Genomic DNA, 16,799 nt, shown 5'->3' with positions numbered 1-16,799 from the left:
ATCGTACAGAATTATTAGTAATCTTTTCTTCCTCTTTTTCATATAAAGTTTCTAAGCTCTAGTATCTATTGATGCGCAAAATTTGTTTGAAATTGGTATAAATTTATTTGGGAAAATCAACTCATTAGTATTTTCAATCCTATACACCACTATACCTATATGATTAAATCAAATACTTTTCTTCGCTTTTTGCTTTGCTCGTCCGATTGCGAGTAACGGCAAATAAAGAAAATGACAATTGAAATGTTTCTCGCTCTTCTTGTATTTCGATGCATATTTTAAAATTATAAATCGCATATAAATACATACACGCAAACATACATACATACATACATACATACACGCATGCATGCATACATATACATACATAACTCATTCATTGAATACAATCGACCCTTGATTAATTTATTTCGATTTTATACATTTTAACGGTTTAATATACGGCGTTTTAGTGTTAAAATTTGAATAACTTTTGAATAAATCGTCCGATTTTCAGTAACTTGGTTTCGTTTGATAGATCTCAACAGTAACTTTCAAATGATAATAAATTGTAGGATGTTTCCCTTTGAATTAATGCTTATATGCAACAAAAAACTATTTTAAATACATTTTTTCACATTTCTTTATGTAACTTTTAAACCACAGGCCCATTCGTCATGAAATCTGGAAGTTGAGGTCCTGAATGACTTCCCTTTCATATGCAATCAATTTTGTTCAAATCGGTTAAGGGACCTATGAGATAATGAAGTCCCATATTTTTCGTATTTTTATACATAACTTTTGAACTAAAAATCCGATCAGTATGAAATTAAATAGCAAACAATGGGACACCTAGACCTTTCATTTGATACTAAGATCATTAAAATCGGTCCAGCCATCTCCGAGAAATGTTGGCTCAATCAAAAGCGTTCCACACACACACACACACACACACACACACACACACACACACACACACACACACACACACACACACACACACACACACACACACACACACACACACACACACACACACACACACACACACACACACACACACACACACACACACACACACACACACACACACACACACACACACACTCACACACACACACACACACACACACACACACACACACACAGAAAATTCGATTTAAAATTTCGTGAAAGAGTTTCACTTAGTCTTGACACTAAATTTCAAATATAATTTATAACTGGACTTGAAGTTAGATTTGAAACTGGAACGCAATAGAGGTTTTCCGTCAAAATTTTTTTTTCCACTAAATGTTCGGTTTTGACTCTTAGAAATTATACCCATATAAAACTTTCTTTATTAAAACCTCTAACTACTGTAAAAATGAAAAACTAAAATACGTATATTTCAACCCGTCACTTCTCGGATGTATTACATGCCTTTTTATACCAGTGTCCTCTATTTTCACCACTTCGAAACCATTTATGCCACTCTTTACTCTTGTGGCAAGCAACGCACGAAACGAAAAAGAAGGTAATCATTAGCTTCATTCGTTTTGTCCTTTTCACTCAACCGCTGATACACATATGTCAATATCTGTTGTGCAATGCTGCCAGAAAATCTGAAAATTTTAATAAACAGTGCAGCCGAAACGAATTTTTTAAAACTCAACATTCGTGATTTGGTGAAAAGAAACTCACCATTCTTGCAATTTACATTATTTGAAAAATCGTAGTAAATTCTAGAGTTAACGAAAAAAATATATTTTTGCACCATTATCACTCGTATTGGGAGTACTTTCGAGAAAAAATAAGAAAAGAAGGGGTATGATCTGACGGAAAACCTCTATTGCTTAAAAACGCGGAAACTATTTGGTAAAATTATGAATGCGCATTTTATTTTGGTGTAAAACACGCTAATTCATAATTATGTAGCATGTAAAAGCATCAAACATAGCCACATCCAATAAAAACAAGCGATTATCCGCGATCTCATTCCACATGTAACAAATCACGGTTTTCTCTTAAGCTTTTACCACTAGTCGGTATGCAAATTTCATAATAAATACAGTCTATCTAATTGATATACTGTCATACTCGATGATTCATGACAAAAACGGCATTAACTATGCATATTTTTCACATATATTGCAAAAAACTTCAAAATACAAAACAGGGGCAGAATGCATCACAGCGGGATCGAACAATTATAAAATATTTTTAATTTGCAGTACATCTTTTGTTTCGGATTATTTATTAAAAATGTAGCAATATTATGTATTGTATAGGAGTTAGAATTTGCCTTAAACCTAATTGTACATTGTATAACTTACAATATTTCATCACACATCAGTTGGAGAAAATTAGATGATTAAATTTTATTGCCAAATATGTTGAGATATGAACCCATTATGTCCCAGCAAACAAGCGTTTGCAACAAACGCTATAACGAACGCTTTCGCCATTTCGGCAGCCTAGTTTTAGGAGTTTATTTAACACGTGATTGAATGGTAAATTTTTTGGTTGCGTTCAACGCCTAGCTGGGCAAACTAGGTGCGTTTTGTCCACGGGCTTTGGCGTTCTGCCTCACATAATGATTTTGACTCTTTCCAAAAATCGTCAAAAATAACAAAAAATACTGGTTTTTGTTAGGAAATTTCACCAGGAGTAAGTGTAAAAAAGATCCCAAAGTCTTCTAGAAGTTGAAAAACGTGGAACAAACATGCCGTTGCTCTGGAAAATGATGTTTTGCTTAAGCGGTGCATTCTGCACCACCTTACCCTACTAGCTGAGCGGAATGGGGTTAAGGACGTCAATGGATACAAGCCCAAGTCCCCCCTCTGGTAATCGGTAGACGGTACGCACGAGTTTTCAAAAAGTTGAAAATTTTGCGCAACTTTTCTGCGGCTTACAAAAAAACACTGATAATAAAGCATTTACAACCTGCAGACGTTTTGGAAGTCGCAGAAAATGTCGCCCGTGACCAGAAAACTTATTTGCGTCAGGCGTGGTACACAAATTACGTAACGCAAAAATTCCGGATTTTTTACCCCCTCCCTCCCCCATGTAACGATAAGTAACGCTTGGCATAACCCCCCCATTAAATTACGTAACGTTGACCAAACCCCCTCCCCCTTGACATTTAAAAAAATTACATAAATCGTATACCTATTTTTTTATTTTAACGAATTGAAGAAAATCATATTAAAAACAACAATCAGGCACCGATCCATGTTGAGGTCAATTGGTTTTCAACCATAATATTGTTTCGCCAGCACTAAATTGAACTTCCGAAAAAAACGGCAAATGATTTTTCTGCCGGTACGGTACGTACATTAAACCTAGTGTCGGAGGTAGTGCGCTGTATAGCAAATAAGACGTGCTACACAGCGCAATACTTCCGACACTAGGTTTAATGCACGGTACGGAAAAAAATTGTTGCCGTTTTTTCGGAAGTCCAATTTTGTCCTGGTTACACAATATTCGGAAATGTAGTAGGAACGTCTTCATCAGCTACAAACTAGAATTTTAAATTTGAATCTCCATCAGTCTAAACCAATTCACTATTTTACGCCATCAACACGTCCTTTCTTCGTTTTGCAGCTATTTTTTGGTATTCATAATTTTGTTACGTAACTATTCTTCTGACTCCCCCTCCCCCCTATGTAACAAAAAGTAACGCAAACTCGACCCCCCTCCCTCCCCTCCAAGCGTTACGTAATTTGTGCACGAAGCCTCATTTGTTGGTCGTCCGCAATGGCGAAAAAATCAACTTTTCCCTCGTTGCCTGTGTTATTATGGTATTAACTGGGCAAAAAAAATATAATAAACTCTTTAATCGTTGTGTGGCCCTTAAAAGTTCCGATTGTTTGATTCTCATTACTCCAGCTTGCACCTAACGTAATTCTCTGTTCGGTAAATTGGAATACCGATAACCGCAAACCAGGCACGGCGTGTTGCAGCGGACCACCGGAAAGCCTCGCCGAAGCCGTTCGTGTATGGTCTTGAGTCACGATGAAATATCACTTCAAGTGGCCAGCTGCAAGTTACTTGGGATGATTCTGGTCGTTTTGTTGTCGCGAGCAGCATATTTCCTGCTAATTCCAGAACTTCAGCAGCCAGATATTTCATCACGGCAGCAAAACGAGTGCTCCAGCTCCAACACGCTCAGCATACTTTCCTTTCCTCAGCAGCCGATGAACACGACCGACCGGGAACTGCAGACGTGCACGCCTGCATCACCGACTCACCGCTCGTGTTGCCGTTGGTGGTACATCTCAATAAGGAATTTTCAAGCCAATTAGCAGTCAACGAGAAAGGGTAGGATCCCATTTAATTCTCTTGTAACTTTGTTATAGTAGAATTAAATGGAACTTTCCATCAACTTTCTCGTTGATTCCTGAATTGTACCAAGACTTATTCGATAATCATTGGAAATTATTCCAACCAATCATAAAGCGACAATTTCTAGTACGACAGAGTTAGAGTTATTTTCAATTTGTAATGACGCGAATTGAAAATCAATAGTTTTCTATATTTTCAATATTTTTCAAATGATTTTCCGATCAATTAGTGTAAATATCTTGCAAATCTATTGAAAATTGACTGAATTATAAGCCGTAGCGTGAAAACGCGTTCCTACTTTGATGACGTCATTTCCAACAACCAATCACGAAGCGAGAATTCTGGTAAAACATAGGTTCATTATTTTCAATTTTTCAATAGTTTAATATCAAGAATCCATACTTTTCTTCATTTAGGTCAATTCTTAGAAGATTTTCCGATCGATTGGTGCAAAAATATTGAAAATTGATCGGAAAACCGCTGAGCTATTAGTGCTCAAAACCTATCATTTTTCGTAACGTTCACATTTTTCGATTTTTTGGAATGACACCCTATCTCAAAACTTGCCGTAAGACGTAGTCCTACGTCAAAAGCAAACTTATCCAATTTGATTCTATTTGTGGAAGCGATCCAAAGAGAGTGCGGTGGCCTAAACTCAGGTCATCCCACGGCCGACGTTAATGCCGAACATCCAAAGCAACGTGGGCGACTGCGGTTTAGAGGTTGGGGAGGAAGCAACGGCTTCGAACGAGGAACTCATTGAGATCGCTAAATCCCTAAAGGTGAGCAAGGCACCGGGGCCAAACGGAATTCCGAATATGGCCATTAAAGCGGCTATTCTAGAGTCTCCCGAATTATTCGGGGCAATAATGAGTGGATGCCTGGAAGGTGGCCACTTCCAGGACAGATGGAAGCGACAGAACCTGGCCCTGTTGCCTAAGCCGGGAAAACCTCCGGGTGTCCCCTCGTCATATAGGCCGATCTGTCTGCTCGATACTGCCGGTAAGGTGCTGGAGAGGGTTATCCTTAACAGACTCGTACAGTACACTGAGGGAACAAACGGTCTGTCAAGGAACCAATTCGGCTTCCCAAAAGGCAAATCTACAGTAGATGCCATCTTGTCGGTCACTAAGACAGCCGAGGTGGCAATCCAGCGCAAGAGGACAGCCGCTATTGCGCAGTTGTCACGCTCGACGTAAGAAATGCGTTTAATGGCGCCAACTGGGACTCCAAAGCCAACTCGCTTCGGAACGTAGATTTTAGCAGTTTCACGTTCAATTTAAAATCAATTTATTTCCATTTTAGGTCCATTTTTAGGTTAAGTATTGATAAAAAAACACCAAAGAAATGTCGAAAATTTATGTAACATGGAAATTTTTTGATAAATTTTTCTTGTTTGAGAGTTTCTCAAACTTTTAATGCAGATTTTCTCAGCATATTCACAGATAGATTTTCGATAGATCTAGAAGTAAAAAAGAAAAATGGGACAACTGCAGAAATAACGGAGAAGAGCACGAAGCACATGAAAAACGCGGCAAAACACGAGAGAGAGAGAGAAAAAAAACCGTGGCAGTATATGAGAGAAACAGGACATGAAAAAGAAAAAATGAAAAGAAGAAAACGAAAGCTAAAATGAGGCAAAACCCGAGGAGATTGGACAGTAAAAGGTGAATAAAACAAGAGAAAAGAATTTTAAAAAAGACTAGGAAAACGAGAAAAAAAATTAAGACAAGTTGGAAAGGAGAAAAAATTGGACAAAAAAGGAGGAAAAGAAAAGAAGAAATTGTAAGAGCTGGAAAGTAAAAAAAGTATTAAAATGAAAAAATAAAGAAACAAAAAATTAAAGCAAATAAACGGATGAAACTGAAAAGAAAAACAGAACGTGACAGAAAAGGAGGAAAGCAGAAAATAATAAGAGGAATGACGGAGCAGATGAAAACGAAAAACAGAATTGAATAGGAGTTTCAAAATAAAAAAAGGCGAAATCCGCGACCAAAAAAGCAACACTGGAACGGGACAAAAAATAGCAAAAAAACGAGTCAGGAAAAGAGGAGAAACGGGCCTGAAAAAGAAGAAAAATGGAATGAAAGAAAATCAGAACACAAGAAAAGGGCGAAAAACGCAACGGAGACAGAGAAAGAGCTGTTTTCTCTAGCAGTCAGAAAAAAAGAAACACGAGACCACAGAGGGAGTACGGAACAGAAAACAAGAGAAACCACAATAGAAGAGAGAGAGAGAGATATTTATAGAAGAAACGGAGGAGGGCGGAAAAGGAGAAATATGGCAAATGAAACAGGAAAGGAATAAAAAAGAGATAAAAAAGGAATACCGGAATGTCAAGCAAAATAACGTACCCAAAAACAATGTGACAGAAAAAAGTGATAAATTGGGCATCAAAAAGAGGGAAATTGAATAGACGAAGACGAAAAATAGGAAAGAAAGAAGATAAAAAGTGTTAGAAAAACACGAAATCTGCAAACGAAAAAAGAAAAATAGAGAAGAGAAAAGATGGAAAACGAGAGGGAAAATTACAAAAAAACGAGTGAAAACTATGAGGAAAAACAGGACTGAAAATAGAAAAATGGGGCAGGAAACGAAGAAAACCGGAATAGCCAAACAGAAAATATGGGACAGAAAAAAAGACGAGATAATACGAGGAAAAATGGAGGAAATGTGAGAGCCAAGAAAAAGGTACAGAAAAGGAAAAAACGATCCAAAAAAAGGAAAACAGAAAAAATAGGAAATAGGGAAAAGAAGGAAAAGAGAAACACCGAAATAGAAAAGAGGGTAAACTTGTGAGAGAATATGACAAAAAAATGTCTAAAGCTTGCTTCATTTAGAATTGGAACAAACTTTTGTTCATATTGTAGCGCTCTTGGTGGACGGATTTGGAAGTTCTTGGCGCCCACGTGTCGGAGATTTTGTTAGCTTAATCTATGTATTTCCGCCTATGATATTCCGCAAAACGACTGTATTTTGTAAACAAACAACATGGAAGTCGAAAGAAGGGAAAAAATTGTGCACAGTTATTTGGAAAATCCATTGTGATTGGCATCTAGGCTGGCTGAAATTGGCCAGAAATACCGTAAGGCGCGTTATCAAACGGTATAAGGAAACATGAACGACAATTCGGAAGCCTCAAGCTAATCATCGGAGTGGAACTGTCGAGCGGAAACTGCGTGGTAAGATTTTGAAGACCATCGAGAGGAATCCCAGTCCGTAGGACTGTTTTTTGGCCAGAACATTCGGTGCTGCCCATTTACCAATTCAAACCCATTTTATCAACAGCACAGCTTTTCACTTCACTTCCAATGTAACGCAAACCTGTGCATCCATACAGAAATAAATTATAACCGAACACTACAGCTGTAGCGGACTTTTCCAACACAGATATCAAATTCGCCTAGGTTTAAATGTCCTGAGATCCTTATTATGCGAGTCACGTGACTCAATACGACAATTGTCACTCGCCAGCGCCATGGCGAGTCGAGTCACCTAGGTGACAGTTGGCACCTGATTCGCTGCGACTCCAAAATAGTCACGTCACTCACCTCGCAGAATAAGGGTGAAAGGATTTTAGTCATTTTTTCTGGCACACTTCCCTAACACAGACATCAAATTGGACTAGGTTTAATCACGTCCGAAAGAAATTTGTTGGCACGAGGGGGCTTTGTCACTCTTACTGGTGTATTTCCTAAGCAAGGACATCAAAACGGTCTAGGTTTATTCTCGGTGTTAAGAAATCTTGTTAAGACGAAGAAACTTTGTCACTCGTTTTGGCGTACTTCCCAAGCACACATATCAAATTGGTATAGGTTTAGATCATCGTAAAGAATCTTCCAACCAATCACGAAGCGAGGATTTCCAGTTGGACAATGCTTCATTATTTTCAGTTTTTCAAAAGTAAGTACTTTGAAATCAAAAGGTTTTATTGTTGGTGTGGATGCGTAGAAGATTTTCCGATCGATTGGCGTAAAAATATTTAAAACCAATGTAGAAACCGCTAAGCCATTAACGCTCAAAATCTTTCATTTTTCTGGACGCTTGCATTTTTCGATATTTTGGAATGACACCCTATCCCAAATGTTGCCGTAAGACGTAGACCTACGTCAAAACGGAACATTGAAACAGAAAATCCAGAAAAAACGGAACGAAAGAGCAAGCATCAAGAAAAAGCTACAGAAACGAATACAAACGGTACAAAAATTGGAAAATAGGACGCAGCTTTCGTTGTTCGTGACGGGGACCCCATACAGTTTAGTTCAGATGAAATATATTATTCTAACAGATGTAGCTCTCTTTTAACGGAGCAAATTTGGCTTCTTTAGACATTCCGGGAGTTTCTTTCATTTCTGGAAGCAAATGTTCGAATTGTCACTTGATACTGTGTCTATACCGTCCGATCAAGACGGTATTTAGACAAAAGTATATAATAAGTACACTCAACCCCCGCTAATATGAAAAACACCTCGTTCAGATTGGGCGAGTTCATTTTTAATCTGAATATTTTGGTAACTCTATTCATTTTCGCATACGCGCACCCTATGAACTTGTTGTTTTGATTTGATGAAAACAAATTTTTTGAAAACATTTCAAACATGCGCGAATTCTAAACGTCCGGTTTGTAGAAAAGGTAATTGGCTCGGCAGTTTCGACTAAAATGGTTGTTTTGAGTGCTGGAGAGAGGTAAGTTCCATATGAGCTATATTGCCAAAGCTCGAGAGCAAGAGGAAACGCATTAGGTTTTTTTTTGCCTTTTTTAATTTACCCGGTCAACTTTAACGTCAATTGTGTATGACGCTTGATCGGTTTTTAATGTGAACGCATTCATACCACCGGGGTACAGATTAAATATGTTCAGATTAAAGAAGGTCATACCAACGGGGGTGCACGGTATATAATTGCAGACAACTAACTGACGCAAATCAACAAATGAAACGTTCAAAACTATTCTTGAATAAAAGAGTCGCTGATTTTCCTCGCTTTAAGAATTGCTGCGTTACGTCACATGCACAAATATCCCGTTGGCCCTGTTTCCTTGTAAGACAACAGTTCCGAACAAATTCTTGCAGTACCTATATGAATACAATCTGGCAGAAGGAAAGGATTACCGTTCACTTTTCTATGACGTTTCACTTCCAGGACATCAAATTGGAGTAGGTTAAATGTTCAAACGATAACAGCGGTTAAAGGTGGGTGGTTTTGCACTCTGGTGCACTTTCCAAGCACAGATATCAATATGGACTAGATTTAATTGTCGTAAAGAAACTTCGACCTGTTGGGACGGAGGGGTTTTGTCACTTTTTTTTAAATACATTAAAAGAATGATGGCGTCTTTTGCAACCAATCACGAAGCGAGGATTTCAGTTGGACAATGCTTCATTATTTTCAATTTTTCAAATATTTCAAATCTATCTGGAAGCCACTAATCTATTAGCGTCAAAAACTCTACATTTATTATACAATCTTGTTATAAACCAACATTCAGACATTCAGACTATTTAATACATTCGATGAAGTCATCTATTTGTTGGGTTTTCAAATAAGACACTAGCTTAAATTTTGTTTAAATTTTATTACCATTTTAAGTTTTAAGTCAAAATTACCTTCTGAATTAAAATTTCTCCGACTAAAGCCGCATCCTCGGTCCCTCTAGCTGCCAAAGTTGGACCTAAACAAAATATAAGTAAAATTTATGCGCGGCCTATGGCCGCAACCCACATCCAAAATTTGCTAGTCTGCCATAATATCCATAAACATCATTGAAATCCAATAAAAACAAGTTACCTCTTTGTACCGGGTCTGGCGGGTTGCCAGCATCCGCACACGGTCCGAGTACGTACTTACCACCCGGACCGGCCGGACACTGGCCGACCTACTCAACCGAACCCTATTACCTGTATTCTTGCTTCCGGCAGCTGAATCCGCTCGGAGAGCCGTTCCCGCGCGAACACGTCCGGATAGTGAGTCCGCTCGAATTCTGCTTGGTGGAAGAGAACCACAAGTTAGAACACTCTCTGTCGGAACAGGCAGGCAGGCAAGCCGACTCGGTGCCACGCCATTCGCGGCCGGGATAGGCTTAGTTACCTCTTTCCAGATTCTCAATCTGCTCGTTGGTGAAGGACGTCCGGTTGCGCTGCAGTTTGCGCTTCAGCTTCAACCGCAGCTCCGAGTCTTCGTCGTCCTCCGACGAGTACTTGTCGCTCATTTCCTCTAAACAGCAATTAACTGGGTGTGAGAGATTTCGAATTTGGGATCGAGGGTTTGGTTTTGAGGAAAAGGTTTTTCTTACCAGGTTTCGATTGCTGCGGGTCGGTTGGACTTTTCAGCGAAAGATGCGAAATCGGATGGGATGAAAAGTTAAACTGACCGCCGCCGATGTTCTGGCACCAGGTCCAGTGGCTGCTGGTGTTGTTGAACAATTTGATCTTCTCGTAAACCGTATCATTACTTTGCGATGAAGTTTCCTTGTTGGATGCTAGATTTCGCAGAACTCGATTGATCGAGGAAACCTAATAATTTAAAGCGTTTTATTTAAAATTTATTTCCAAGTTTGAACAGACAACACTTACGCTGGGAATATTATCATTATTGCAAACTCCTTCCGACAGCAGTCGATCCCGGATCTCCCAGGCAAAGATGCTGGGACATTCGGCTTTGTAATCGGAGATTTTAGCTACGACGGCTGCCGTTGCCACGCGCGGTTTGCTCCCTCCGATGGCACGTGGCTTGATCGAACCCGTTTCGTAGTAGCGTCCGAGAATCTTACTGACACATCCATTGGAAACCTGCAGAATGCGGGAAATATCGCACGGCCGAGCGCCCGAATGGGCCAGCTCGACGATCTTCTGGCGGGTCGAATCCGGCAGGGGCCGCCCATTCACGTAGACCCCGCCCAGCTGGTTGATTCCGCTGTGGCCGGACGCGTTGCATCCGAAAATCGAATTGACACTCTGAATGTTGCTCTGGATTTGCATTTTTGCTGTTGAAATTCGATAAAAAAAGACATAATAAATTCCAACAGACGAGACAAGCTGCATGAAAATTTTCAAATTATTTACAGGTCACTGCACAAAATCGATTTTCTTCCAAAATGAAGTAATTAGCATTCTAATACAACAGTAAGTTAAGTTTTAACTAAATTTCAACTAATTTTAGTACATATACAGTGGAAAATTTCAAAATTACTGATTTTAAATCACATTTAAATCAAACTTTCCCGCCCAAATCAACCGGAACGGACTTACCTGGTGCAAAGGCGAGCTGCAAATGTGCTGCCTACTTGTAGGCACCGTGCACAACGGCGGGCTCACCCTGCGCATGTGTAACGCACATGCTCAATCGACGATGTTGACAGCAGCGACCGCTGCGGGGGGCGCATTTCACGTCGGTTTCCCGTGTACGATACGAGGAAGAAGAAAGTGCGGGACAAAGAGTATAGGCAGGCAGTAGGTAGTACAGCAAGCAGCCGAGAAACGCTCTTCATAGTGAAATTTTTCTCCAGCAGAAGCACCACGGAACCAGTTTTCTCCGTCGGAATAGCAGGTGCAAGCTGGCTGCCAGTGTCCCTGAGTTAGGCGTAAAGTAGTGCAATCGGCCCATGAAGGTCTAGCGGAACGAAAGTGCATATCAAACAGTGGATTCCGAGGCGAGTTTAGTGGAATTTGGGCAGTCGAAAAAAAAAGAAGCTCCTGTCCGAGTTAGATAGTGCATTTAAGTGGTGAAAATTTTCTTCCTTTCCCCGCCGTCGCTGGCGGGTGTTTCCCTGCCCCCCTGCTCTTACAAACTCAACCCCAAACGTAGTAGTGTGGAAGCCATTGGTGCTGGTGGTGCTAAGAAATTACTAAAAAAAATATTCTAGCTTTGTTTATTTGTTTCTTCCCAAGCGGCTGAATAATATCGATCAAAATTGGTAACTGTAAATTCGGCTGCTCGAAGAACTGCAGAAAAGAAAGAAATATAGTTGCGATTCTGGAAAAATAAACTAACAATAACCTGTAGTTTTGAATTAAAACAAACTGATACTGTCAATTCGATGTACGATTTCGGCATATATAACAACTTTGAATAACCTATTCTATGACGCTTTTTGCTATAAATACCGGCCACTAGATTTATCAAGCGAGCACCGATCTCCGTAAAGGAAGCTGTGCATATTTGTGACGATTCATTGATTTTTCCCCTTCCTCTCTTCTAGCTACCCTGTACCGTACCCATACCCATAGCACATATATACAGTTCCAAAACAATGGCGGATGCGCAAACAATTGAATTGCTGGTCCTGGTCTAGTATCGATTTTTTCCACCCCACAGCCGCTGGCTAGAATACAGAATGGCTGTGCGCGCGGCATTCTGGCGGGAGGATTGATGAAAATATTTTAGACCAAACGGTGAAAATTGATTGGTGGGAGGGAAAATCGTTGAGCTGATAAACGTTAAGTCTTCAAATTCGGTAACCCCATGATGGGATTCGAATTTTAATACTTTTCATTGTGCTTCGGAAAATGGCTTACAATGTTGAATAAGACTATAATCTGGAATTGTTCTGATTTATTTGAACGATTTGCTGAAGCATTTGAGCATTAGTTTGTGAACGATTCCGGAGTTTATAGTTCTAATGCCATATTTTGAAATACATAGTCACGGCGCATCGATCGAATTAGAATATTCAGCTTTATTTTGTTGATTCAAAGAATCTTAATTTCTCAACTTATTTTATGCATATTTTGCCGCAAGCGCACCTAATTCTACGTGTCCCATATTTTCATTAATAATTGTAACACTGTCAAACTAACAGCTTCATGCATACATATTTTCCTAGATGTGATAATTAAGACAAAAAATTGCAGGAATTTCGAAGTTTTGGCTGAAATGTAGGCTGCGCAGAATTAGGCGCGTTTACCGTACCCGTTTAATATTGCTGACGGAATGGAGAATACCATCCACTTTCGTTCGAAAAGCCGATTCATCGGAATACAAAGAGATTCTATTCTGTTAGTCACGCCAACCAACTCGATTCGACTCAGTCACTGCCACCTGCTGAGAGTTGAGTCCTCTATTATTTTAGCGGTCGACTCAGTCGAGTTACTCGACAAAACCGTGTCACCTGTGACTTATGTAATACCAAAAGTGAAGCAGACGAGCAAAGTGACACTCGACGTGACTTACAGAATAGAGTTCATAGGACCCAATTCTGCAAGTCACGTCGAGTGTCACTTTGCTCGACTGGTCTACTTCGGTATTACATAAGTTGCACGCGACGCGATTTTGTCGAGTAACTCGACTGGGTTGATCGCTAAAACGCAAACAATACCTGAGCTTGCTTTGTTTTGGTCGTGCATTGAGCCACCATGTTGCTCGTTCTTCCCGCACTCGACACACGACAGTAACTGAGTCGCGTCGAATAGCTGGATGTGACTACAAAAGTGGGCCCTACAGTAATACGAAATACGAATTCCCGTCGCAGTAAGTAAAGTCATTCTAATTTGCATCATTTGTTGGATGGATTGAATGAATACTCGAAAAGTTCTTGTGCTGATTTGACTAAAACACACTTGCCTTCCGATCTGTGAACTTTGAAATCACGGAAAAGCGATTATTAAAGCATATTATTGAAATTACGCAACTGACTTTATTTCTTAAATTCGTCGTACTGTTTTAAAATCCGTCCATCAACATTTTTCATCGTCCGGACTAAAAATCACAACAATGTTTACGAAGCTCACGCGCGTGTATTTGTGTAGGACGGCATGACGAATGTTATTCTGCAAAATTTCTGCAGGTCAGGCAAGTTTTCCTGGCTGCAGAATAACGACAATGCCTTGCGTGACTCATTTTCATTTATGAATGACGGAAATTGAAACGATTAGTCGACATTTCTTTCTTCGTCGCACGAAAAAACGTAGGAAATTTGGCTGGCAGGATTTCTTCAATGATAAAAAGCATTTGAATAGATCTCAGCTCACTTTGATTGATCGCGTATGATATACAACAAACTAAAATATTAGGGAATAACTAATTTTGCATTGTGTGTCATAAAAATGCTGATATTTTTAATAATTTGTGTTGGATAGGACGGGAATAGGCAATTATGACGAAGCAGCAACATATCCTACGTCGCACCGTGGGATGAAACCCAAATCTAGGTGGACAAAAGTAATTACGCTAAAACCGTTAGTCCTAGGTAGATAGTATCTTCGGAGAAAATTTGTTATTTCAACTTCTGCATTAGGGTGGCCATCTTAGTAGGCGAGTGCAAAACATAAACTTTTTTATGGCTTAAGCTAGCTGAATAAAATGTTCTGCAAAGTTGAAGAGCATTAAATTTTGAATTACTTTGCTGAAGAAATGAAAGTCCTATCTCTTATGGTTGATAGGATGGAATAATTTAAAGTTTTTTGGACCGGGTGGACCTAAAAAATCCGTTTTTTCTTAATATCTCCTTTCGTGTTTATTTCTCATAAATCTTATCTTCTGAGGACTTTTACATCCAATAAATACGCACATTTTGTTTGAAGAAATCAAGTCGCTATCTCCTTCGGTTCTGTAGCTATAAGCATTTTTTCTATAAAAATATGCATTTTTCAAATGTCAATGTAAAAACTGCTCAAAAGCAGCAAATCAAATTTTGTGTAGATGTTTCGTAATATATTGGCCACAAAAATTAATTGAGATCGCATCGGTCCAGGTCGACCCTTTTTTGCTAGACCGTATTGAATAATGAAGGAAAAATTACCGTTTTACTTACCAAAATCACAATTTTTACGTTAATAGAATGGATTAAAAAGCAAAAATAAGTCAGATAAATACAAACATTTAGACTTATTTTTGCTTTTTAATCCATTCCATTAACGTAAAAATTGTGATTTTGGTATATAAAACGGTAATTTTTCCTTCATTATTCAATACGGTCTAGCAAAAAAGGGCCGACCTGGACCGATGGCCACCCTAATGTCATATACACCAAAAATGCGGAAAATGAAATAACAAATTTTCTCCGAAGATACTATCTATCGCATCAATTGGAACTAGAAATACTCAGAGCTCAGAGTAGAGATGAGAGACCTGCGAAAGCAGCTAGCTTGGGAGTCAAACGATCAACGAGAATTGTCAAAAGGTAGCCATTCGAGCACGCTCATTGTTTGCCTAAATGTTTGATTAACAAGTATTGAAATAATGATGAAATCTAGCGTAACGTTTCAAAACGTCCAATGTAACAACAAGAACCTTCCTCTCAACGCATTTTAAAGCAAAATTTCTTAAGAAATTGCTGGCTGGTAATGGCAGTAATTGATTTCTGCAGATGCGCTCAAGTGCATTTGTATCTTCGAAATAAGCTCAAGAGAGATCTGAGAAAATCTGTCATCTGTTCAATCTGTCTGACAAAAATGATTGTTACTTACTTAAGGTATCGAATATTATATTCAGACAGCTCGCATACAAAGCCTTGCAGTGCATTTCAAATTCATTGAATTGAAAGACATCGCTTTATTGTGCAAAATTGATGTAAACAAAACAAATGTTGAAAACAATCAAGCTACACTGCTACAGCATTTTACTCCGCAATAAGTGCAGGCAGTTTTTGTACACTGTTGCCAAATCGATGGCCGCGTATCTCTGGTACTCTGAGTATTTCTAATTGGAATTACTCTAACTCTAACTCTAACGATAAATCGGCGTCAACTTTTCAAAAGGGCCAATCTGCAAAATGTAAACAAACCGAGTGAAGGTTATTTTCTGCGTGACTAGCACAAGTAAGAAAACCTTCACTCAGTTTGTTTACATTATGCAGATTGGCCCTTTCGAAAAGTTGGTTCCGAAATATTATCACCTATCTTCCAATCGTCGCTTTTCGTCTCGTACGTTGCGCCCTTTTGTTCTTGGTGCTGGTAGAGTAACTGAACAGAACCGTTTTCGTCGCACTATCGTTCGACATCCGCTCGAAGATTAAGCCGTCATCTTGTCTCAACCCTCACCATGTTTAGAGGGGACTCGAGAGTGTCCCCGAGATGCTCACGAAACACATCACTCAGTCCAATGTAGCACTGAATCAGTCGTGTCAGTTTATCCGCAAAACCCTGTTCGTGCATTAACTGCAATAACTGGTCTCGATCGATTGTATCCTATGCTGCTTTGAAATCAATAAAGATGTGATGCGTGGGCACGTTGTGCTTCCGACATTTTTGGAAGATCTGTCGGATGACAAAATTGTGGTCCGCAGTTGCGCGAGCCCCCATGAAGCCCTACGAAACCCTGTGCTATCGGCAGAGCCGTAGCACGACGTTCTGGCGCCCTTGGAAAAGACCTGATCTGACGCCCTACGTTTCTCAACTCAGTTTTTTTTTAATTTTTTAATTCGAATTATAATTCAAAACATGTAATGTAACTTTAATGCTCATCAGCTTGCGTCACGGTCTTGATCCGGAAGTTCAACTAATTCTTCAGCTTCTGTTTAATTATCGTCATCATTGATGTCCAATACTTCTCTATTACCCGGA

General features: G+C 39.3%; 1 protein-coding gene across 1 annotated transcript; it reads right to left on the bottom strand.

The window, feature by feature from the left end:
* Positions 1 to 10,181: 10,181 nt before the first annotated feature.
* LOC128732433 (paired box protein Pax-6) lies at positions 10,182 to 11,279 on the bottom strand. The gene is made up of 4 exons (XM_053825682.1): positions 10,875 to 11,279; positions 10,595 to 10,814; positions 10,390 to 10,530; positions 10,182 to 10,285 (listed from the first exon to the last, which is right to left on the bottom strand). The coding sequence occupies exons 1-4, from the start codon at positions 11,277 to 11,279 to the stop codon at positions 10,182 to 10,184; spliced, it is 870 nt and encodes a 289-aa protein (XP_053681657.1).
* Positions 11,280 to 16,799: the final 5,520 nt, after the last annotated feature.

Source organism: Sabethes cyaneus, chromosome 1, assembly GCF_943734655.1.
Source record: "Sabethes cyaneus chromosome 1, idSabCyanKW18_F2, whole genome shotgun sequence".
NCBI classification, from domain to species: Eukaryota; Metazoa; Arthropoda; class Insecta; order Diptera; family Culicidae; genus Sabethes; species Sabethes cyaneus.
The sequence above is the reverse complement of the archived record's forward strand: the minus strand, read 5'-3'. Positions and strand labels throughout refer to the sequence as shown.